General features: G+C 40.6%; 1 protein-coding gene across 1 annotated transcript; it reads right to left on the reverse strand.

The window, feature by feature from the left end:
* Positions 1-25: 25 nt before the first annotated feature.
* Positions 26-23,930, reverse strand: LOC131981892 (stereocilin). The gene is made up of 29 exons (XM_059346402.1): positions 23,831-23,930; positions 22,590-23,723; positions 21,896-21,920; positions 21,256-21,802; positions 19,129-20,016; positions 18,970-19,032; positions 18,744-18,869; positions 16,682-16,848; positions 16,416-16,602; positions 15,508-15,623; positions 14,525-14,657; positions 12,590-12,772; positions 12,191-12,229; positions 11,927-12,103; positions 10,603-10,752; positions 8,824-8,882; positions 8,545-8,668; positions 8,329-8,411; positions 8,109-8,244; positions 6,908-7,110; positions 5,793-5,883; positions 5,508-5,679; positions 5,240-5,409; positions 4,793-4,948; positions 4,563-4,705; positions 3,374-3,522; positions 3,067-3,164; positions 333-480; positions 26-153 (listed from the first exon to the last, which is right to left on the reverse strand). Exons 1-29 carry the CDS (start codon positions 23,928-23,930, stop codon positions 74-76), a joined length of 5,847 nt encoding a protein of 1,948 aa, XP_059202385.1. The 3' UTR covers positions 26-73.
* Between the last annotated feature and the right edge of the window lie 1,702 nt (positions 23,931-25,632).

Consider the following 25,632-nt stretch of genomic DNA (forward strand, 5'->3'; position numbering starts at 1 on the left):
AAAATATTTATTTGAGGTACAAATATGTTCATACCAAGAGAGGTCAAGGGACAATCACATCCAGTGCAGAATGTTAAATGAGTTGCCATAACAAGAGGCACAGGGCCAGGGAGCGTGCAGCGAGGCTGTCTGCTGCTGGAGCACAGTTCCTCCCTGTGGAAGCAGACACAGCGTTTATCATCACCTTATAAACACAACATAAAAATCACATCGGTTAGTGGAAACAAGTATTACCATAATAAAAATATATGCACTCACACCCTACCTCATATAAATAAAATAACAGCCTCATTATAAAGGAGGTTATTAAAAGGAGGTTTTATCACCATCACCTCTCAGCTCCAGCAAGACGTCTCCCTCGTACCGAGCCAGTCCCACAGCGTGCTTCTGCTCTGCATCCAGCTCCGCCCACTGCTCCTCTGTGACAGCCCACGCCTGCTCCGCACTCAGCCACGACATCTGAACCGCACTGAACACCACCTGTCACACACACACACACACACACACACACACACACTGATGAGGATACTTTATCACACGAGAGGAGGCCCGAAATTACATATTTTCTTAGTAAAACAAATGTACAATTCTTGGGTATAAAACCTGTGGTGGAATGTAACTTCGTACTTGAGTATTTCCATTTTAAGTAACAAAATACTTCTACTCTTCTTTATACTCTATTACATTGAGCTGAAAGCTATAGACCACACACAACAAAACTGACTATAACTGCACTATAATGAGGCTCATTTTGACATATTTTCTTATTATAGCAAAACAAATGTTGATTCTTTAGTTTTTAATGTAACCATGGGGTGGAATGTAACTAAGTACATTTACTCAAGTATTGTACTTTACTTGAATATTTCCATTTCATGTATCTTTATACTTCTACTCCATTACATTTTATGGCCAATTATGGCACATTTTACTCCACTAAATTTAGCTGCCAACTATAGACCACACACAACAAAATTGACTATCACTGTACTATAATGTACAAAATGTGGTGTGTGTGTTTATACACACACATATCTTATATATCTTATCTTTTCTCTTATCTTAGTTACTTTTCAGGACGAGATCTAGCATGAAAAACATGATCAATTTAAAATGATTGTGCATTTTTATAAATTGCCACATAACAATATATCAGGTAGTTAATATGAGCATAAAATGCATAAATAATAATAATAACATTCCAACAAAATATTGAGTATATATTCAATCTGAATAGGGCCATTCTGCATAACGAGTACTGTTACTTTTGATACTTTATGTACATTTTGATGCTGATACTTTTGTACTTTTACCTCAGCAAGTTTTTACAGGACTTTAACTTGTAGTGGAGTCATTCTGCAGTGTCTTATTAGTACTGAAGTAAGAGATCTAAATACTTTTTCCACCACTGGTATAAACACATTTAAATAAACGTGCAGATACAATATGTATCTGTCCACATCCTCCTTCCTGAGTCAAATTATATATATTCTCCTCACTAGCTATCTAAGTTCTTATAATATGCTTTCACAGTTATCCAGCATGATTTCTTTGATGGCTTAAGCTTCCTGCCTTATTGCAAATAAGTCTTGGAGCCAGTCATCCATGATATAATAACAATCCCTTTTCTTTGTTTTTCAATTAATTAAAAATCTTTAATGAGACAATAATGTGTTTACTTTACATAGTCAAGTTGCAGAGTAGGCCTGTTCCAGTAACAGTTAAGTCCTTAGTTATTCAAAGACAGGGAAAATATCAGAATATTATGGTCAGTTACATTTTATCAGGCTCAGGAGAATCAGAATAAAGTTTATTGTCAAGTAGACTTTCACTTCCTTCCTTTCTTCCTTCCTACCTTACTTACTTACTTACTTACTTACTTATTTACTTACTTACTTACTTACTTACTTACTTACTTACTTACTTACTTAAAGCATTGCAATAAATAAATAAATAAATATAAATATATCAATATGAGTAAGACACTGTGCAGGAGTCTTCTTTGTATAATATGAAGGAGAGCAACGTGCACAATCCAGGACCCTGAAACTGAAGCAGCTAAATGGAATTCAGCCATCATTATTTTTATTTGATTGTTTTTAGCCCATGTTAGTTTGTTTGATTTGAAAATGTATTCCGAACATGTAAAAAAAAAAGACAAAAAGAGAAATAATTATAACAACAAGTAATATTTACGGAAAATGAAAAGCATAAAGAAAAATGAATTGTCAACCTTGTTTTACATGTTCGAAAAGGAGCGTGTAGATGTACAAATTTATTGATTATTATTAATTCTCACCTTTTCTCTATAAGTTATTCATTGATTTTTAAGCACCTATACTCTAATAACTTTTCCTAAATGTGTATAACTATAATAGTTATTATCTTTTATCTCTGTCATTATGTCTCTCTCAACACCCACACAGGATAAATTAATTAAAATGTGCAATAAAAGTAACATGTATAATACAATTAATATGTGCAAGACATACTATCTACCTTGGGTATAACTTTTGTAACATTTTCAGTGGTAATTTATTTATTTGTATATTTATTTATTACATAACATGTCCTTGTCCTTGTTTTTGTCCTTGTTTTAACTCAGTTTTCTAAAGTATTTTTAAATGTTTTACTCATGTTTGTTTTGTCTTATGATTGCTTTAACTATGCACCTTAAGCAGTGGCACTCTCACTTTCACTGTATAGTTAACTATATGATGATAATAAAGGCTATTTGATTGCTTGATGCATATAAAAATATAGATTTATGACTGATATAGATATCCTTACCAAGAAAAGAAAGTCATTATCAATCAAAAAATACAATTGATTACTTATGAATGTATCTGTACAGTGGGTCTGTGCTTTTCCAACTCTATCATATCAAATCACTGTCCATGAAGGTGATCTATTGATTCCTCTCTTTTACAGAGACTGGAAAGGCTAGATACAAGATCTTAAAATTTAACAATCCAGCAAAATTTTCCATTGGTGCATCTTAAAGATGTACCTCTTTACTGAAGCTGAACATTGTCTCATAGCCCTAAAATGACGGGTGAAACTCACTGCCATCTTTCTTGGTGACATCAGGGCAATAGCTTCAGGGGTGATCCCCTCGACTTGTTCCTGCACCAGAGCTGACAGCACCAAGTCCTCCAGGCCCACTGTAACAGAGACACAAACACAGTTAGACAGATAATTAATGTCCCTCGAATCAAATCACAGGAAGTGGAAAAGTTTTCCCAAACTTTTATCCCCTAAAGGATCATTTTGGTTGCAGCTATCCGTCCAAAAGCTGTCGTGTCTTGTCTCACCCTCATCACTCTAAAAAAAAAAAAAGTTTATACCCCCGGGACATTATGTTCTACTGTACCTGCCAATGTCCCAATTTCAGTGAAAACTTCTGGTCCCCAAGCACTGACTGGACCAAAGGCCTCAGGTCTGGACAAACGGCTTGTCAACGCCTCCATCTGCTGCTCTGTGCACGGCAGGGACGTCTCCCGCAGGAACAGGACAGCCAAACTGCAGCGTGAGGGAAAAGATTTAGTGCTTTATCCTCCTCCGGGGTATGCAAAAATGTTTTATGAGGGTTTTGTTGCTAAGAAATGTGCACCAGCCTCCCGTTAGTTAGCATCTGTTAGCAGGTGGATGTGAAATCAATTAATTACCCTGTGAAACCTAAAGCAAGTGATTCTGTTCCAGCATCAGAAGGATTCATCACTATTATCACTGCTGCAGGTGTAGACTATACTCCTTACCCTGTATACTGCTTTTATATGGACGGCAGCCTTCTTGTTGAGTGCTCTTATATATAATTACAATGTTCAGATTATGGTAGAAACATATTTTTTTAATTTTGGTGCAGTATAACATATTTACAATGTTGTGAATCATTAAAAAAAAGAGAGTTTTAAATGTAATAAAATTGAATTTATATATACAACATATGTCCAAGTGCTCACAAGTGTCATGAATATAAGAAAAAAAATGGGTCTCCACATGCTATACATATGGAATTATTTGCAGTTTTGCAACTTCTACTTACAACCTCTCCTGTCCTGTCCTCTCAGCTCTGTGTAAACAGATTTTCAGTGAATATTTGTCACATGACCGTTCGTCTCAGTAGAATCAATCATGGCTTTACAGTGTCGCTGAGGAGCAGAATTTAATGTTTTTAACAGGATCTAGTTATTACAAATGGCATATTTTTGGCAATATTTCAAATGAGACATGTAGAATAAAGTGATTTTGACGGAAATGTCACAATTTTAAGCTTCGTTTTGGTTCCTTTTTCTTACGGAAACTTTTGTAACATATGATCCGTTCAAGGACTGTCAGAAAGTAGAAATTCCAACAATAATGTCTGTTTTTACAGTTTCTTTCTACAATAAAAAGTTTATTTTTGGCAAATTTTCAGAGAAAAAAACATGTGGTGGGGTTCAAAGGGGTTAAACTAAATGCTAGCCATAATGTGGATACAAGACACTGATAAAAAAAAGAAAGTTTAAGTGTCACTTCCTGACAAGAAGTTTGCTGATCCCTGCCTTGGATATTTGACAGACCTGAGGTTGTAGGGGCTCAGTCTTTTGATCTCTGAGGGGTAAAGACCACACATCAGATGGCCACATGTTGCCAGATCTACAGCCGATAACTGCTCCACTTTCAGTTTGCGCTTCCGCATCATACCTAAAATCACTGCTCTCATCTGAAAAAAAGAAAAGAAATAAAAGCATTAAACACTACTGGAGATATTCAAGTCTTCAGGAGGAAATTAATTTACAAAATGAAAAACCTTTTTAGGGCTCCAGTCTGTCAGGGTCCCCAGATGCACCAACACACCCGGATCAGTGAGATTGGCATCCTGCAGCTCTCTCTCTCCCATCTCAGTCACCACTGGGCCCAGAGCCAGCACCTGATCTGCTCTCAGCTCTCTCACCGGACTGAAGGACTGGATTGAGTGAAGCACCACAACATGTTTTAACCACAGATTATGTTGATGTTAAAGCAGTACACGGTTGATTCAGCTGTCCTCACCTCTCAGGGTTAGAGAGAAGAAACCCAGGAATTCTCAACATTGCATCAACATTTTAGGGATGATGCATTTTTACCAAGAATTGTGATCTAATATTGAAGTTCTTAACTGGAACAGGAAAGGACTGCTGCACCACATGTCAGACTTTGAGGACAGACGATGATCCGTCATCCTAACCTTCCCGTGGTCTTTCACAGTCTTACTGACCTGCCTGAGTTTCCCCCACAGTGTTCGGCGCTGCTCAGAGCTCATTGAAGCGTCCTGAGCAAACACTTCTACACACTGCTTCAGATCCTCCTGGGACATGCGGCTGAGTTGAGTGGATGTCCACGCTGAAGGAAATGTCCCTCTGATGTCTGCACAGCTCGGAACCGGCACTGCGCGAAGAGACACCAGTCAAAGTCAGTGAACAGATACTAATAAAAACTGACAAACCAGGATCACAACAGCTCTTCAAGTGAAATATTTATTGAACCTTTCGCCCTCCTGCTGCGTGCTTTGACAATCCCTCGAATTAGACTCTGAGTCTGCCGTCTCTGACGATTATGGTCCATACATTGAGTAACACAGACGGCGCCCACCGCACTGTCCGCCCAGCGACTTTGACCTACCAGGACCTGCTCCACTGTGTCTTTATTCAGCACTGTCTGCACAGGGGACATATATAAACATATATATATAAACACATCATCATGCTACCTCTTAGAAAAAATGCTGTGGAATTCATTATTTGCTTGTGTTGATGCTTTTGGAAGCTTACCAGTGGGATGGAGTTAATCTGCTTTGTTGAGAGCGAAAACACCAACCTGCCCAAATGTTCAACATCCCCAACCTGCCATTTGGACGGTTCCCTGGTGAACAAGTACACATACCATTACTGCTGTTATATATAATCCATTTTCCCACTGCAGCCATATCTTCCTCTCAGCCAATTTATGTTTTAGACTGCACACAAACTGTTCTCTTCCTTCTACTACTCTCCACTAAAATAAATATATATATCAAAATATAGAGAAAAGTATATTATATATTCACTTATATGTGAATGCTCAGCCTTGCACACTGGTATCACTCTAAGGATGGCTCTATGGTCGACCACTTTCATCAAGACTGAAATATCTCAACAACTGTTCAATGGATTGCCTTGAAATTTTGTACAGACATGAATGCCACATAGAGGAGTATCCTTCTGACATTTGTGGATTTAAGTGAAATATCTCAACAGCTTTGTAATGAATGGCAATAACTTTGACTGTAGCTCGAAAATGGCGTAAAAAAAGAAGAAAGAAAGAAGACGTTTTGTTCGTCTGTTGTGGTCATAGGTTGGATATGTGCAATGCTTCTGAAATAACAGTTATTTCATGTAGGCTTGCCGATGTAGCCTGAAGCAAATAAAAGAGGCTGGCTCAACCGTCAGTCGCTTTTTGATCTTGGCACTGCTGAGAACTTCTATCTTCTATAGCCTATCTTTTAATTTTTCATTTAGCACCATAATTAGTTGGGGATTTTTTTGCCCAAATGCCTCCAAAAGTAATGAAATGACCATCGGCCTAAAAATCAATCTCTTGACTTTTTGACAATTTTGACGTGCAGATTCCTGTTTCAATTTTATTGAGTTGAATAACTTGTGGACATTTTTTTTGAAAGATGCAGACATATAGCTTAGTTGTCGTCAGCGATGTTCTGTGTATTTCCCCTAAAAATACAAGAAAAGAAACCCCTTTTTTCGGTATATTTCCTGCTGTTTTGGTTGCATGTCTGCAGCAAATAATTCACTTTAAAAAAACAATAGAAGAAATTAAGCTCTCCACATAATATTGACCCAGGACATGTTGTTGTCCAGCAGGTGTGTTTTTTTGTTGTTGTTGTTTTTACCCAAGCAGGTCTTTCTGGGTGAGCAAGGTACTAATGTCTCTCAGAGCTTCTTTAGGAAGGCAGAAACTTCTCATCTCCTCCAGTCGCAGAGCCAGAGCTCCTCTGTCCACCAGAGCCAAACTGTCCCGGTCTAAGAAAGGCAGTAAAGGCCCCAGGACATCGAGAGTGGTGCCATCAATCTCTCCCTCAGCCTGAGAAGAGCCCTGCAGAGCATCACACACAGTCAGTGGGCTGGGATTACAGGGATTTCACACTGACACGACTCGGCTGGTGTGAAAAGCTGTTGAGAGGTTATGTTCTGAATCTCTTTCTCCATCTGTTTCTGTGTGTGTGTGTGTGTGTGTGTGTGTGTGTGTGTGTGTGTGTGTAGTGTAGTTTGTTTGTTTCTGCTCCATTACTGTGTTAATACAAATCAAATACATGAGTCACCGTCAGTGACGCAAGCTCTGATCTCATGATACCAGAATTAGTCTCTGAGTTCAAGTTTTAAAGCTCATGGTGCCACTTTATCATCTTAAAGTTCAGCTCTTTCAACTCAAGCTGGTTTCTGATCTCTCACACGCCCACATAAAACATATACAGTCATGAAAAAAAATATTAGACCACCCTTGTTTTCTTCAATTTCTTGTTAATGTTAATGCCTGGTACAACTAAAGGTATTTGTTTAGTCAAAAATATAATGATAACAACAAAAATAGCTGATAAGAGTTTAATTTAAGAGCTGATGTCTAGCAATTTCTCATAGTTTTCTTGATAATTATTTTGGTTATTATCAAGAAAAACCATGGAAAATGGAAATACATTGAAGAAAACAGGTAAGGCATTCCCTTCTCTAATAGTTTTTGTGATGAAAACCACCAAACTCAATTCATACACCATTTTATTTTTTTATGTTATTTTTTTTCTCCACAACCATCTGGTGACTCCTTGAAATCATCTTCTGATCCACTTGGGGATCCCGACTCCCAGGTTGGCAACCACAAAAAATCAGCTTTAAATTAAACTCTTATGAGCTATTTTTGTTGTTATCATTATATTTGTCCAAACAATGTACCTTTAGTTGTAAAGGGCATTATAATGAACAAGACATTGAAGAAAACAAGGGTGGTCTAATAATTTTCCCAAGACTGTATGTGTCAGCTCCTGCACATCACGTGAGAATAAGCAGTAAACACAGTATTTGTCCATTTTGGTATTTTACCAGCTCAGTTACGGCTTTCTCAGCTAAATTTGTCTGCTTGTAATATGGCAGCCTGAGGAAGTCAGCAAAGTGTGCCTGGATGTGGTCCAGAATGGCTCTGAAGGATGTGTTAGAGAGGTCCTCTGTCATCGTCACACTGGGAAAGACCAGAGCAGAGGTGTAAACGTATTTATCTTTGGTTTAACTGAGAATAATTTATATTTAATGAGGAGATACTTACGGTAAAGTTGCAGCAAACTCAGAGCTCAAAGCGCTGAGGTCGAGCTCAGGTTGTTTCCTCAGTTCGTCTACGAAACATTTTCGCTGGTGACACAGCCAAAACACATCTGAACTTGTTAGAATTAGACATAATTTTGTAAAATATAACAACAATGAACTATTGAATGAATCATGGCCAAGTTTTTAGACACTTTAATAAAGAGTTTTAGTTCCTCACCAGAGCAGGTCTGATGCCTCCAGGCAGCTCACTAACAACCTGAAGCAGCTCTGAAAAATCTGTGTCGTTGCTCCAAAGCCTCAAAAAGTCACAACTCATTCCGCCGGCAATGTGACCCAAGCCCCTTCAAGCAAAAGAGAGGTCCTTGTTTAAATTGTTTATTGAGTCAGTAGAGACCTGAAAATGACTGTGACTTTTGAGTCTGTAATTCAATTTGCAGGTAAAATTGCTTAATGATTAAATTCTGAATGTTGAGATGCAACAAACCACTAAACTTACCTCACCATCTTTCTGGTGATGTTTTTAAATTCGTAGATCTTTCTAAACAAAAGCTGAGCCTGTGCAGACGAAGAAAAAAGTGTCAGACTCAGCATTTTGATTGTCAAAGTGAATCAAAAATTAAGTTAATCGATTGTACCAGTATTAATTTATTTTTTGCTCACTTTAGGCCCTTTTGGACACGTTCATGGTCACAAATTGGACCCGTATTTTGTCAGATTTTGGCAAAGTGTGAATATTATATTGTGAAAGAGCAGGTTTTGCTTTGCATTTGCGTTGAGAAGTTTCAGAGGATGTTTTGAGCTCACTGTTGGAATCCCTTCAAAGTAAGATTGAATCTGCTGCTCTACTTTGTGAAGGACAATCACACACTTTTAAAAGCCAGCTTTCATGTTTAGGGGGGTGGGGGGTGGGGGGCTGGAGTGTTTGATGCTTTAAAGGTTTGGATAAAATACCACTTTAACATTTACATTTCCACAATGACTCGTCAAATTGCTGTGAAAGTTGACATTCTTCGTATTTGGCATTCTGGATATTCCCAGGAGACAGATACTGTTGATCACATGAGTATTCGATGATCCCATCGTCCTCCATTTAAAGGCCAAAACATTTCCATAAGGCATAAACATTTTTCATTTTCAACACCCCATAAGCTCTTATTTTCTCACACTATAACTGGAGTACTGCACACAAAACTTCACAAAAGCAAACTAACAGCAGTTTAGAGTCACAGCTTGTAAAACTCTAAAGAAAACAGTCGTTGTTTTGTTTGTTCTATCCAACTGTTTCTTACACCAGCATTACTAACTCAAACTGGACTCACGAATAAAATGTCTGTAACTCTGGCAGTACAGTTTTTTGACTCATAATTCGATCCATTTCACACATACATCAGTTTGCACATTGTATGCATGCACATGGTTGAAGACCATTTTCATTCACCATTCTTATATTTTTTTCTTTGCACAATTCTTGGTTTTGTTCATGTAGAGTTGCAGTGACATTAAAAATTCCCCCCCTTGGGATAATTAAAATATCTATACATCCATCTATCAAAGCATTAAGGGTTGCTTCAGACCTTTAGTTTTCTCCGAAAAAGCAGTTAAACTCCAGCTACAAAGGGAAAAATTATCAGACTGGATCTGGATGCATTACTGGTGTGAAGTGGCATCAAATTCAACTTGAACTCAACTCTGACAACTATCAGACTGATTGATCTCAGGTTAACAAGGTGCTTGTTGCTGCATTTTTGACATTTTTTATGGACATTTCAATCTTGCAAAATACTCCTCAAACTGACTTTAAAAGGATTTCTACAAAAATAACACAGGTGAATAGAAACGTTGAACTTTAGAGTTATTTAAATCCAATATTTTAGGTTTGCTATCTAGTGTCACAATATATTTCAGTGCAGCAGTGAACCGAAAAAGGGCAAGCTTTATTGATTTGACTGAGGTCTTGTTAGGCCGAGAACAGGAGGTGAAATACACTCTTGGCTGTGACAAAATCCCTTTAAGGTAGCCATTATTAATTTATGCTACACTCCTCCACACCATTGTACTACATCCAAGCTAATTAGCTTGATGGCAGCTGATGCGTGTGGAGTATTAATATCCTGAAAGGCTTATCTGAAGCATATCCAATGAGTTGCAGATTAATGGGGCCGAAGACCGAAGCTGGTAACATTTTCTCCTTTAGTCAGAGAACTGACAACCTATTGTTGCCGCATCAAAGCAGTGTGAAACAGCACACAAAGGTAGGTTGAAGTAAAATGTGCACCTGCTGTGGCGACCAGCGTACGTCTCTGTATAGGCTGACGTCTCTCAGGATTGTTTCTCCGTTTAAGGTTTCTGTCAGCTTCCTCAGAGGGACAAAAGGTAATAGGCAGTTTACCTGCTGAGTGATGTTCTGCAATTCTCCTCGCAGGGCCTGTTGACACACAACAACGAAAAACACTAATTTAAAGCTTTGAAAAGCAGCACAAGCAGCTTTCATACATGTGGCTCAAATAAACACTTTCTGGAAACCTTAGCGCATGGTTAGCTCGGGCCACAGTTATTGTTTTCACTTAATGTGATAATTTAAAGCAAGTTTTACCCATTGGGTCAGTCTACAACATGGGTGTAGCACACTATTACATTTTGTGTTTTGGAAATCTAAGAATGTTATATTCACCAGATTTGAAACAACAGTAAGGCTATTGGGTTGAACTGCAGACCTTGAGTACCATACAGCCATATGCACATGTGCAAATACGCAGGGATATGCAACTACATCCTGGTCTGTATGGTACTGAAAATGAACATATATCTTACATTATCTGTCAAGTATTACATAATCAGTTTTGAAAAAAAGAAACACCTGAAAATATAATAAAAAATGTTATTACAATATCAGTCAGGATATTTTATTACATTATTGGTGAAGTTATTACATTATTTGGTTTTAATACATTTTCGATCGAGTTAAGTGCAAATTTTAATACATTTTCAGGCGTTACTACATTATCAGGAAATTATTACATTATAGGGTGCTACAAAGGGTCAGCAACCTTTACTTTCAAAAGAGCCATTGTTGGCCAGAAAAACTGAAAAAATGTCAGATTGGAGCTACAGTCTTTTTTTGGGCCTTACAATGAAGATAAAACAGCCTACTAAGTCTAAATTAGCCAACCAATATTACCAATAGGTTATAATGGGCATTTATTATTATGATTTTGTCAGAATGTAGCAAGGACCTGAGTGTAAATTAAAGGCTGGACACCAAAGAAATGTCCCAGGAGATTTAGAATCGAAAGGGAAAAACAAAACAAGATGTGGAGTTGGCAAAATGTAGAGGTTAAGGCACCAGGCTGTAGACTTTTGTAAGCTATGATGCACATTTTAGTTGTAATGCTGTATGTTACACATTTTTACAATTGTAGATTACTAATTGCTTTGGGCCTACACCAATAATGAATGAAAATTACAATGTAACATGTGGCTCCGGAGCCGCAGGTTGCCTACCCTTGGTCTACAATCATGTGACAACAGGGTGAGCCACAGCTAATTACAAGGAGGCATGAAAAGATAAAGAAGTGATAAGTGTTGCACTAAAGACTCACCTCCTGCATTGCATCGTATAGCAGGGCTCTATGGCCGGGCTTAAGCTCAGTTAGCAGCGTTCTCCAGCACTGGCAGTGGGCAGCTCCCCTGATCTCAGGCCACTGGAGGTCTTTGAGCACAGCAGGGGACAGACCAGAAAGTAAAGGCTTCAGTCTGCACAGTTTTTCCACAGTAAGCTGGCAGGGAAGGAGAGAGAAACACCGTGATGAAAGTGCAGTTGGCTGAAATTCAATAAAAAAAATAGTGAGAAAACGTCTACTTACGTTGGTATCCTTTGAAATGTTGGATAAGATTTGAAAAGCCTGAGGAACACATTAAAGAATTAACAGGTGTGGATACAAAAAAACACAGCAGTTTAGGGGTAAAGGGCACATACTTCATCAGAGCTCAAGAAATTTGAAGGCTAATTAATTTCATGTTTTCAATGATGACAAAACTCCCCACAGCACATATTACAGTCAAGGCTTTTCTTGTAAGTGATGCATCCCAACTCAATGTGGCATCGAACAGAAGTGTTTTTTTGAATCATATTTGACAGCTTTCATGGTAACGCAACACATTTTAATATATTCATGGTCACACTTGAACCCTTTGGCGCACTAATGTCTGCTACGGCATTTCACTCAAGATAAGACTGACATGAAAACAAATTCCCCGCTGACCTGTGCTGGCGTATATCTGTGTAATCCTGGTTTTGAAAGGATTTCCAGGAGCTGCTTTAAGGGGAGCGACAGCAGGAAGGAAGCTCCTAACTGAGGCAGCAGGCCGCTGAGTGCAGACAGCTCGGGGGGAGCCATGCTGCTGACGTTCAGCGTCTCAACAGCTGGTAGCAACCAGGAGGACAACTGACAATGAAACAGTGAAACAGAGTTAGCCAGACACGGAAGATGATAGGGATTTAAAGCTGATTTTTGTGGTTCCTAACCTGTCAACAGATGGTTGTGGAGGAGAAAAAAAATAACGTAAAAAAATAAATAAAATGGTGTACGAATTGAGTCTGGTGGTTTTCATGACAAAAATTATTAGACCACCCTTGTTTTCTTCAATGTATTGTTAATTTTAATGCCTGGTACAACTAAAGGTCAATTTGTTTGGACAAATATAACGATGACAACAAAAGTAGCTGATATCTAGACATTTAGCATGGTTTTCTTGAAAATGATTTTGGATATTTTCAAGAAAACCATGGAAAATATCTAGATATCAGCTATTTTTGTTGTTATCGTTATATTTGTCCAAACAAACATACCTTTAGTTGTACCAGGCATTAAAATGAACAAGAAATTGAAGAAAAAGGGTGGTCTAATATTTTTTTCCATGACTGTATATTCAGTGCTATATTTGTAAATCAGATAGAGGTCCCAGACCACAGGGAGGGCAGTGAAGGAGGAGAGAAAAAGTTCAAACTTCAAATTGAATATTCTGGCAGGTCGCGACTCGAAAAGGATGAGAACCACTGAACTATAGCAGTGGTTGTGAACCTTTTTGGTCCGAGGGAAACCCCCACAGCCCTGTCTGAACGCGCGGCTTCCATAGATTCCCAATGTACAGCACCGCTCAAAAGTTTGGGGTCACTTAGAAATGTTTTTTTTTTTTTAAAGAATAAAAAAACAGACATATAGTCTAGACATTGTTAATGTGGCAAATGACTATGAAAGCTGGAAACAGCTGATTTCCTTATGAAATATCTATCATATGTTGTCAGCAACCTTATCACTCCTGTACCACATTGTATTAATCCGAATTTATAGTATCGAAAGACTGATTGATCATTAAAACACCTGAGCATTATGTTAGCACAGCTGAGACTGTTTTGTGCTGATTTGAGGAGCAATGGATTTTTTTTTTATTTTATTTAACCTTTATTTAACCAGGGAATATCCCATTGAGATTAAGAACCTCTTTTTCAAGGGAGCCCTGGCCAAGAGGCAGCAAACACAAAATACAGTTACATATTTACAGAGCATACAGACCTTAAACACGTCATGAGAAACAAGTGCATGTTGTGGAATTGGCCTCAATAACTCTTAGTTTGGATTTAAAAGTGCTCAAAGAAACAAATTCAGTTAATTTCCATTCTTTCTGGCGCATATTCCATGCATAAGGTGCAGAGTAAACAAATGCTCTTTTACCCACTACGTACGAGCATAAGGGACAGAAAGCAACAATTGATCTTGTGAACGAAGAGAAATGATCCTTCCTCAAGCTAGTTTAGTATCTGGAGGTAAATTTGGAGATTTGTACAGGTTAAAATGATTATTTCTACCCTTGTCAGTGTCTTTACTATATTTTCGATTTATTTTGTGACTCATTTCATGAATAAAACAATTTATTTTCATGGGAAACAACACAGACATTTTCTGGGTCACCCCAAACTATTGAGCGCTAGTTTATGTTATAGATGTATGCATAAAAGTAGAAAATGTTCATTTTTCATAGAATTTAACCATCAGTATTTCAGTTGGTTTGGTCTTTGTACTACTTCTAGCTAACCACGATTTGGAGCTCAATGTTTCAACCATTTAGTCATTACTTTAAGCTAACTATTAATACGACTTGGGGTAGAGGTACCCCTGTAGTATTAATGTGCTGCTTACCCTGCCGCTGGTGCTGATGAAGCCCTTGGACATGCAGTGAGCCAGCTGCTGCCAGAGGGCTGAGGACCCAGCAGAGTCCTGAAGAAATGGGCCCAGATCCACCGGATCCAGGTAACATGCAAGGATTCCTAACCTGCAAAAATACATTACATTTTTTCTCTTTTTGTGTGTTTTTTTAATTCCTTTATTGTACAGCAGACTATAGAGAATAGAGGCAGACAGGAAAATAGGAACTAGAGAACTGATGTACTTTCCTAAACCTGACCTAGCACTACATAAACACAGGAGACAACACTTATGTCAAGTATGCCCTTGGATTATCAAACTTTATAGTTATATAGTATAGTTATAGTTATAGTAACAGTTATAGTAAAAGTACTGGTTTGGAACTCCATGCCAGTTTTTGATTGATGATGATCGGCCAAGTAAAACTGGAGATAAAGTCACATATATTTAGTATTAAAGCTTTATCCCTAGATGGTAGAATATCCTCATTTTACCTCTTATATGTTATATTTGCAACCTATGTTCACATTTGCAACATTTAAAATTCTTCATTGAACATGATTGTGTTTTGAGAGTGAATAAATATAATTTCCAATAATATAACATCATTTTTTAACATATTTATTTTTTAATGTTCAAAATGCTAATCTAGCAAGTCAATGTGATAAAATAATTATCAGGTCATATCGGTGAGGTTATGCTGAAGTAAATGACACCAACATGGCATTGCAAACATTTTCTAAGTGGTATATACAGGCAAAATTAAACGGATTATTAAAAAGGGACAAAAGGGTGAGAAGGCTTAATTAAACATAGTATCATGGAAAAACAAAAGCACAAATCAACAGCTCTGTGTATGATCCATCACTGTGGACATATAAAGGAGTCCTATACATCAGATGACTCAGCCTTTAAGTACTTTCAGGAAATTGAAAAGATACACAAACACACATTAAGGTTAAGTGTGTTGGTCCCACCTCAGTATATTATCATTCGTCAGATTCTTCTTCTTGCTGAAGAGGGTCCGCAGCACATGGCGCCCCCTTACACCATCTACACTGCCGTTGCCTAGCAACTCTACCAGAGGAGAGAGCTAGAAGACACAAAAGATGAAATTACGAAAAAAAAACAAGGTGGTAAGGTGGTGGTTTGGTGCTTGATGATAGTAGTAGAATAAACACAGTTTTTTTCCCCAAAATATCTCATGCGTTTAAACCCTCTGAACTCCAAAAAGTCATTTCAGGGTGTTTTGCTCTTCTTACGTTTTACTCACTCTTTTCCAAGAGCCCACAAGTGTCATAAATATTGGGGTGAAATTGATTCTCCACATGCTATACATATGAACATTTTTACAGCCTCTCCTGTCCTCTCCTCTCTGCTCTGTGTAGACACCCTGCAATCACATGACCATTCGTCCCAGCAGAATCAAACATGGCTTCACAGTGTCGATGAGGAGCTGAATTTAATGTTTTTAACAGGATCTAGTTATTCCAAACAAAATGTTTTAAATGAGACATGTAGAATAAAGTGATTTTGACAGAAATGTCACAATTTAAAGCTTTTGTTACTTCTTCTAACAAATCTAAACAATGATCCATTCAAAGACTGTCAGAAAGTTAACATTTCTATGTTAATGCCTGTTTTTACAGTTTCATTCTATGATAAACAGTGCATTTCTGGTGATAATTAACTGGGTTGAAATATGATGACTGTGAATATCACAGCATGTTATTCACATGTTTTACGGGTTAGGGAATATGTGAATATGTTAGAATCCCAATGAATAACTTAACTAATCACCTGACCATGTGTGAGATTACTAACATCTGTGAAAGAAATACAGAAGTCATGTTAAGATTTTTCAATGAGAAAAAAGTCCTCTAACCTGTTGTGACGTCAGTTGCTGAAAATGACTGACTGGGAGGTACGGCAGAAGTGGTAGGATGGAGCTGAGGAAGTACGGCGGCCATGTAGGGACGTCGCCCACCACACTGGACTGCAGGAGTCTTTTTACAAAGGCCTTTTTCTGGAGCGACTTCATCCCTGAGCTGTGGTCACGAATGGCTGTCAGCCTAAAGAGCAACACAGAAGCTGTTAGCATCAGGACTGTAATTTATATTTAACTCATTGTTCCTTGTGTCGGTGACTCACACACTGTCGTTGACTATCAGGGAGGCTGGAAAGCTCATGATATCAGAGACAGACATGAAAGGAATGAACTGAGACAGGTCCACGAACAGTTCTGGCGTCACTCGGGGGAATTTATGGATGAAGGCGGCAGTCATTGTTTCCATGGCCTGCAACTCTTTTTGAGACGGCTGAAAGAGAAAACAAAAGGCAGAAACTGATGTGTATTTAATTTGACCCTTGTTAACTATTCTTGGGTCTTCACATTGATTCAGCAAGAAAAGAGAGCAATAGAGTAGAGTTGTAGTCATTAGAGGGATGAGGGCTTTTACTTCCACAATTGGACTAATAAAAGGTAGAACACAAAGGGACGAATTCACAAAGAATGATGCACCATCACTTGCAACCATTATTTTCCTCGTCATTAAGACCTATTCACAAAAGATATTGTGCTAATTATAACACAGTGCAAACACGGCCATAAAGTTTTGCCTCCTTTTAACACATGATTGCAACTATCCAAGAGGCAGAGTATAAATGCACCAGAGGTTGAAGTGTGGGAAGCCCTGAAAAACTCTCAATCTGACGTGTACTTGGGCTTGTGCTGTCTGTTTTTTAATAGATCGGACAGCTCAGCTCATTTAAGCACAAAGATACAGTAAATGTGGCTTCAGAGATAAAAGAGATGCAGTGTGTATCACACAAAGCGTAGCTCTAGTGATTATTTAGAGATTCAAATATTTAACATTCATTAATCCCATGAGGAAATTCAACCTCTGCATTTAACCGATCCTTCTTTTTTTTTTTTTTACACACAAGTGAACACACCATAAATCTCCATTTAAATCTTCAGTCAGACCAGCCGATCGGCCAGGACCTAATATCATAAATGTTCTGTGTTCTTCTACACATCCAATAGAAAACGCACACACACCTGTACCTGTTCTGTACTCGGACGACACTGCTATTGTGGCGTGTATCAGGAATGGACAGGAATTGGAATATAGGCATCTGATTAAAGCCTTCAGTGACTGGAGTCACAAGAACTACCTCCTACTGAACACCTCAAAGACTAAGGAAATTATCATAGATTTCCACAGGTTCAAGCCCCCCTTCAGCCAGTGAATACCTGTGGGGTGGACATCGAGGTGGGGCCAAGTTATGTATCTAGGTGTATACCTGGATAATAAGTTGGACTGGTCCCTAAACACTGATGCTCTCTACAAAAAGGGGCAGCTTCTTTTTCTTAAGGAAGCTCTGATCTCTTGACATCTGTAGTAAGATGCTGCAGATGTTTTATCAGTCTGTGGTGGTAGTGTGTTGTTTTATGCTGCAGTCTGGGAGGCAGCATCACACACAGAGATTAAAGGCAGTTGGACAGACTGGTCTAAAGAGCTGGTTCTGTGGTTGGAGCCAGGTTGGACACACTGGAGGAGGTGGTGGAGAGATGCACTGCCAAGATGTTCCAGGCCATCCTGAAATACCCGGATCATCCACGACACAACACCTTGATGGACCAAAAAAACAGCAGGCTCCACTCTCTCTGTTGCAGGACGGAGAGATACAAAAGATCCTTCTCTCCTACAGCCATCAGGCTGTCTTATTCTAATAGAGATTCTACAAGACTAACTGAATTCCCCCTCTGGGATAAATAAAGTAATTTTAATTTAGATTTGATTTGATTGATTTGAATCCCAAAATAAAGGAGTTTGAGTCAACCTTATATTTGTCCTTATGAATAAGCTTCATTTACCACCAGCCCTCTGAAGACGGTAATAATTTTACTCTAACTGCATGTGGCTATTAGCTCTGGTATTTGTGAATTGGATTTTTTTTGCACTGAGGCTCATTTACATAGAAAGGGGCCAGTTTTGCACCAAATGTATGACTATTACCTCATTTAAATATGTGTAAATAGAACTGGAGCCCTGAGATGCAGTTAAGGGTGCAATTTACCGTTCGCAGGTGCTTTGATAATTACACGGTTTGTTTTTGCCTTATTTGCACATCTTTAGCGGCCACTAAAGCCTAGCAATCCTTTTCTGAATTCTCCCCACTGTGTTGTGTTGGGAGACTGACAACAAACCTGGTCGGTTTCAACTTGTAGCTGGTCCCAGCTTTGATGCATATGGGAGAGAAACCTCTTCACAGCATCTTTTTCAGCAGACATCACCAGAGTGCGAATGCTGTCTTTCGGCATCTGGAGGTACTCCTGGTGAAATAAAGTGATTTATTCACCTTCATGTAGAGTTCAGTGAGCTGATCTGTTGTGATGAAAGTTTAAATGTGAGTGAAGCTGCACAGGCCAGTACCTGCAGCAGAAACCTCAGAGCAGATGAGTTGTCATCCCGCTGGATGAGGTCCCACAGGACGGGCTGATGAAACAACAAAAGCAAGTTATTCACATTTTGCTGTGTGTGTGAGTGCGTGTGTGTGCATGTGTGTGCGTGTGAGTGTCTGAGTCATCTTACACTGAAACAGCTCAGAAGGTCCTCTTTGAGAGAGGCGTTCTGCTCTCTGCGGAGGAAGACTCCCACAGTGTGCAGGACGCTGGTGGAGGCTTCTGGCTGCAGTGCGGCCCAGGAGGAGTTGTCAAGGAGGCTGGAGAGGAGGATGGCCTGAGACAAACCTTGCCTCGCCTCTGTTTCCCCCTCATCCAGACCCGAGGAGAGGCCTACCATGAAGTCCATTACTCGCAACACGTATCCCAGCATCACTAAAAATCCTTCACGCTCCCCTCCCTCGACCTCGCACACACTCAGCTTGTGCAGAGCCTCCATCAGCAGGGGAGCCGGGTCCACACACAGCTGCGATGTGTCAAACTCATACCGTGCTGGGAGCATGTCAAAAAACCTCTGCAGGAAGCACTTCCTGGCATCCAGTTCTGCTTGTAGATCAGCACAGAAATCAGCCAACTGAGGCATTGATCTTAACAGCTGATTGTAGAATGTGGCGTTCAGACAAATGTACTCTCCCAGTCCGTGGGTCTGCCCACACAGCTCCAGGAGGGTGGAGTTGGTGAAGTGATGCAGAGCCCATACCCTGTACTGACAAGTCTCCTCAGCGGGGTCAACATGGGAGAAGTTGTGTATTTTAGAGCAGTACGATGCGGCCCAGCTGCCCTCTGACATGGACTGGTGCGAGTCAGAGGACTCTCGCCCACACAGACCTGAGATCAGGACGGAGTTGTTGGGCAGGAAGCAGTGTCTGAAAGCCTGGGCACTGAGCGACCTGCTGCCCAGCTGGGCCAGACAGTTCTCACTGAGGACCGGACTTTCTGTTGCCTCACCTGTCAGCTGCACACACAGGTCATCTATGCTCGTCTGGTTAAAAAAATGGTAGTCCTTTGCAACTGCAGCCTGTAGATATTAAAGTTAGAATAACTTTAAATGAAGTAAAGGAATTTTGACAGCAAAAAATACATAAAAATAGCACATCTTCAGTACGCCCGCCCATACCACAGATACAGCCTGATCTCACAGAAAGAGTTAACGTGAAATGACCTCAAACTCTTAACACTGCATAATGTAACTCATGATTCCGTATTAATATGTTCCTGCAGTTCCAGAGGCTACACAACTACTCTTTTAAATGTTACCAGTTTCTAGGACCCTAACTAGATAACTGCTCCATTTAATGCCGTAGCAGTTCAGGTTAGGGTAGTGGTTAGTTACTTTTCACTTGACGATGATTGTGGTGGAATTTTGCACATTATAACTGACCTTTGACCTAATTAAAGAGATAGTTTGTATTTTTTTAAGTGAGGTTGTATAAGGTATTAACCCACGGTCAGTGTATAGTACTGTGTAGTAGATGATGGTCTGCGTGTTCCCAGTTTGGAGAACCAGATTGCAGATGGGGCCTGTCATAAAATGTATTTTAAACACCTAAAAGAAGGCCCAAACTAAAAATTTTGTTTATGTGTACGCTATATTTACAAAATGTCCATGATGTCTTACAATATGATTTTTGTTGCCGTTTCATTTGGCACAACTTTTTCTCAGAACTTCCATGTTCCTACACAAAAGTGCACTTATATGCCTCACCTGCTGCCGCTGATCAGCTGTGTTGGTCAGAATTTAGTCATTAAGACTGAACGGGCTGAAAGAGAGAGAGGGGAAACTTCTGTGGAAACACGGAAGTTTCCCTTTATGCCAGGTTTCTGCAGAACTGACTTTGACACTGCTGTCTTTCTTTGTGTGTGTGAGATGGAATTGTTACCTCTCCTTGATCAAGTTCAACGTAAGCCATCAGAGACTTCATTAGTCAAGATAAATATATTTTTTCATAACAATGAGCAGTGCCAGAAATGACATCCTGAAGCTGCAGCCTCCAGCGCTGCAGGAACATGCTACCAAAAGTCTTACTTAAACTTTCAGACGTTACTTAACAAATGTATTTTAACCTAAACCAGGACCTTTTCCTAAAGCTAACCAAGTAGGTGTTTTTGCCTAAACCTAATGTGTTTCTGTAGAGGCATTACCTGCCACTGCCTCATAATGTGGTGTTAAGGGATCATGGTCCTTTCAGATATTTCTGTGAGATCACGTTCAAAAAGTTCCTAAAAAACTCACTCATCACAAACGAGACCCCCTTACCTGATGTGCTCTCTGCAGCCAGAAGGAGGAGTTGGCACACACCGTGTTGTTGAACTCATGGGTGAAGTACTCACTGCAGACATGAACCCACAGGAAGTCCTCCTCAGCTGCAGAAAGGTACCACGCTGCATCAGAGCACGTAGCATGCAGGTCGAGCCCCATCTGGGCCTCCTCAGGATCAACTGACCCATTCTCCCCTTCGAACAGTTTACAGTAGAGGAACACGGTGAAGTTGGAGACGCCTGTCAAGCCTGGGATGGAGTCATTACATGCTGCCTCCAGAATTTCTATAGAGGTGGAGTACTCCATCTCTCTCTGCGAGTTGGTGCTTTCTCTCAATCTCCCTGTTTGTGAAGGGTCGTGAAGCCGTTTTTGTTTGTTGATTTTCCGTGAAGAGGGGCCTGTTTGTGGAGATGACTCAGCCAGTCGTGATCTTACTTCATCTGCTTCAGTGGAGGGACAGGACAGGAATGGGAATGAGCTTGGGAGACCCTGGGAGTCAACGCCCAAAGCCTGAGTGTTCCATGTCACATTATGTCTTATCCCCCTATGTGCACGGACAGAACAATAGTAGAAATGTGAATCTGTTTTTGCTGATCATTTATTGTCTAATATGTGTACTGCAATGAAAATATCTTACCATAAGATCAGCTGTCTGAGGTCACCTTCAAAGGACAAATGAAAAGCAGATATTAACAGTAAAATCAAAGTGTATGAGTGGTGGAAAAAGCAACTGGGAGCTCCTGCGGCACACGACCATGCCTGATGCAACAGTGCAGCTCAGCTAACAATGCCCAAGATATAATGTTACTGACATCAATGAGAGGATAAAGAGATTAACCGGGCTAACAACAGATGCTTTCATCGAGCCAGGATGATTATAAAGATTTTAAAGCAGTGTCAGTCACTGTCACTGTCTCCTCTGTATGTTTCAGGTGAAACCAGGGCTAAACTTATGAGGCTTTTCCCCCTTTGAATAACACTAAATATAATGTAAACAGTGGATGATATACAGCTCTACCCTGCAATACGTTTGAAATTACATGTTATTAGTTTATTTTACACTTGTAGTATTATAGCTTTTCTCAGTGTCATCCTCTGAAGCAAAACACTGAAATGTGAGTGGATCCACATTCAGCAGCATCTGTCATGTGAACTGAAATTGGAGGATGGTTATTTCTGAATTATCAAATGATTTTATTATCTTATCGTGTGTATGACTGAATGCAACTTTTACAACACTAAATTATGAGTAATGAGTCTAGTTTTAACTCAGCTTTTTGTCTAATGTTCATGAGTTCTGTTATGAGAGTGCAAACACCCCACATACTCACCAACTGAGCACCGGCCCCGGGTGTTGGGCTGTGGCACATCAACCAGCCCGCTGACATCATCAAGTAGCGCCATCGTAACCCGTGACACTTTCCTCCTCAGGTTTCCGTAGACAGAATTACCCACTCTGTGCAAAAGGCCCCTCCTCAGCCCATCCAAGCTCTGCACCAGAGCGAGATTTTTCTGTGCCATGTGGCCTCCTCGCTCTCCTCCACCTGAACGTGACAACGCCTGCAGCAGGAAACTCTGCATGGAGTCTGGATCGTCCTCTGTGGCCATCCCGTCATCCACAGATGCATTTCTAGACAACCCATCCTGCCTTGTGGCCTCAGGAGGCATGCTGAAGGGCTTGAAACGTCCAAAGGCATTTGAGCTCCGACTGTGTTCAGCACCTTCCCCTGCTGGGTGTAAACTGACCACGGGCTTCCAGTTGCGTGTTTCTAGAAAACGCAGCAGCTGCTGGAGCCAGCTCACACTGAAGGCGCAGTCACTACGACCCTTCAGAGCACAGATGAAGCCCTGCAGGCCGGCGCTGGCCTGGCCATAGGTCCCGCTGAGCAGAGCCTGAAGGGCAGCTTCGAACACAGCGCTCACTGTCCTCCAGTTCTGAGACAAGAAAGTCAAGAGGGGCTTGTGGGGCTGACGCTCTGACAAACTGATCAGACTCTGCAGCAGCCCCAGGAGCCAGTCCCAGTGAGGGCTGCCCCTCAGGGACAAAAACCAGTCCTGCACTCTGACACTGGGTCGGGGTGGCACCCGGCCGTTCCACTGGTTCAGTGCAGCACTCCCTTCAGACTGCAGGAAGTAATGCAGCACCTTCTCCCACAGCTGCTCCTCGTCCTGCTCTGCCGGCGCCTCCTCCAGCTCAGCGCCCATCTCTTGGAGGTACATGGAGATGTTGTAGAGGAAGCCAGAGAGACGGTGCCTGTCAATTGGCTTGTTCAACGAAGGCAGGCTCTTGCTGGGAAGCAGACCAAGTGTTTTCAGGCTCCCCATGATATTCTTCACCCAGGGGTGCACTGACTGGTCCTTGTTTGTGTCTGGAGCAGCTTTCTGAGGATTCCAGCCACTTCCTGTGCTCCATTTTGAAATGATGTCCTTAAGAATGGCGTCCCTCTGGTCCTCTTTACCACCGCCTGAGGGTCCCATGAGAGACAGCTTGAGCCAGCATCATATAATAAACACATGTAGTAATAAACATACAAATATTGTATTTAGTGACAGGTTTTGGTAGCGTACTCACCTGTCTTCTCAGGGGATCCCTGTCCCAGTAAAACAGCACAAACTATGACGCTTGTGAATGTAAGAGTGGCCATCCCCGGCCCTTTCTCTGCAACCCTCATCTCATGGCAGCATGCACGGTGACACATTGGTGTCACATCTTTCTCTTCAAGCTGTTTTTCCTATTGACTTCACAAAACAGATGCCGCTTGTTTTCATTTGCAGCGGTGGGGTGGACTTAAGGAGTAAAGTATCTCAGCGGAGAGAGGGGATATTAAACCTTAATGACTGGCCACCACATCACCTTACCACTCTCACTGCATGGTTACTAAAACAAGTATCAGTAATGTCCTTAACTTGTGAAAACTACTAGACTATGACCGAAGAAAGGTATTTGACATGTACACACAGTTCCTAAAGAGATCAGTTTTACAAGAAAACAAAGGAGGCATTTGTTCCTATTTAAAGTATTTAAATGTCAATGATCTCCCACAATCATGAAAGACTTTAAGAAATTCAGAACTTACCAACAGTTGCAATCCATTAAATTCTTCAAGAATCCTCTCAAAGTTTTGCCAGCATCTCTTACTCAGCAGTATCAACACACTCGGGGCTGACCTCTTTCTGTGTGTCACTCTCTGTTTCACCATCACTCCGACTTTCTCTACCTTTCACTCTCTCCTGCACCCCTCCCACCTGTGTCCTCTATCTCTCTCTGTGCTTTTAGCTCGTTGGGGCACTTGCTTTTTTTTTGTCTCTGGGGTTTAGGCTTGTTGTCTGGCTTCATATTTCATGCAACAGTATGTTGGCTGGATGTTTTTTTTATGACAATATGCAAAAAAATAGAAGCGTGTGAATGCTTGGGTGTCCACAAGCTCTTCAAATATGACTTGTCTTTCAGTATGCTTGAATTTAGGAATACAATATATTGTTCTATGTGTTCCCAGTTCAGTATTTTGGGCCATCACAAGGCTACAGGAAGGTCACAGCACTGTGTTACAAGCTCAAAGAAGGTGAAAATCTGGATCATGTTAATCACACCGAGGATATCTATCCCATTCTCTAACTGTCCGATGTCCCCCACTGACTGATTCCCTATTGAGGTGTCTCTCAGCTGGGACTCATCTCGTGACTCTGGTTTTGTTGGGGGGTGTAGTCTTACTGACGAGGACGGGCCAGCAAAGACTGTGCAAGCTGTCACTGTTTGGACACATTTATCCCTCGGTCAGACAGACGTACAATTGAGCCCTGTGCAAGGGCACGGCAGCCGGCTCCCCAGAGTCAGACCACTGTCTGCAGGCCCTGAAACCCAAGAGGGCTGAGTGAAAGGACCACCTCCTCCCTCCACTAGCTTTAGCTGTGGCCTGCACAGGGACAATAACTTCCTCCTGTATTATTGATACTGCGGGGAACAGCGATCACTCAGTGCAGCCGGGCTCGATTCACCACAGGAATATTCAATGAGAAACTGGATCCACCCCATACGTTCCTCCTCTCTCTGCTGGAAACTCAGGCATGGCAGAAATCAGCTGGTGAAACTGGCTGTTGAGATTGGAATACTTGGTTTGAGTCCAACTTTCAGCCTCCACCTTCCAGTGGAAACCTCAAATTACCCCTTTAGTGAGCTGGTCTTTGCCATAATTTACTGGCATTAGGCGCTGAAGAATTTAAACAATCACTCTCCTTTAAAACAATCTACATTGTACATCATTTTTATATATATATATAACATCCAAATCATAACTGCACAGCTCTCAGTAAATGGATTGTTTTTTCCACTAAATCTAAAAAGAACCCTAAACTTTATAAAATGTCTGAGGTTCC

Source organism: Centropristis striata, chromosome 2, assembly GCF_030273125.1.
Source record: "Centropristis striata isolate RG_2023a ecotype Rhode Island chromosome 2, C.striata_1.0, whole genome shotgun sequence".
NCBI classification, from domain to species: domain Eukaryota; kingdom Metazoa; phylum Chordata; class Actinopteri; order Perciformes; family Serranidae; genus Centropristis; species Centropristis striata.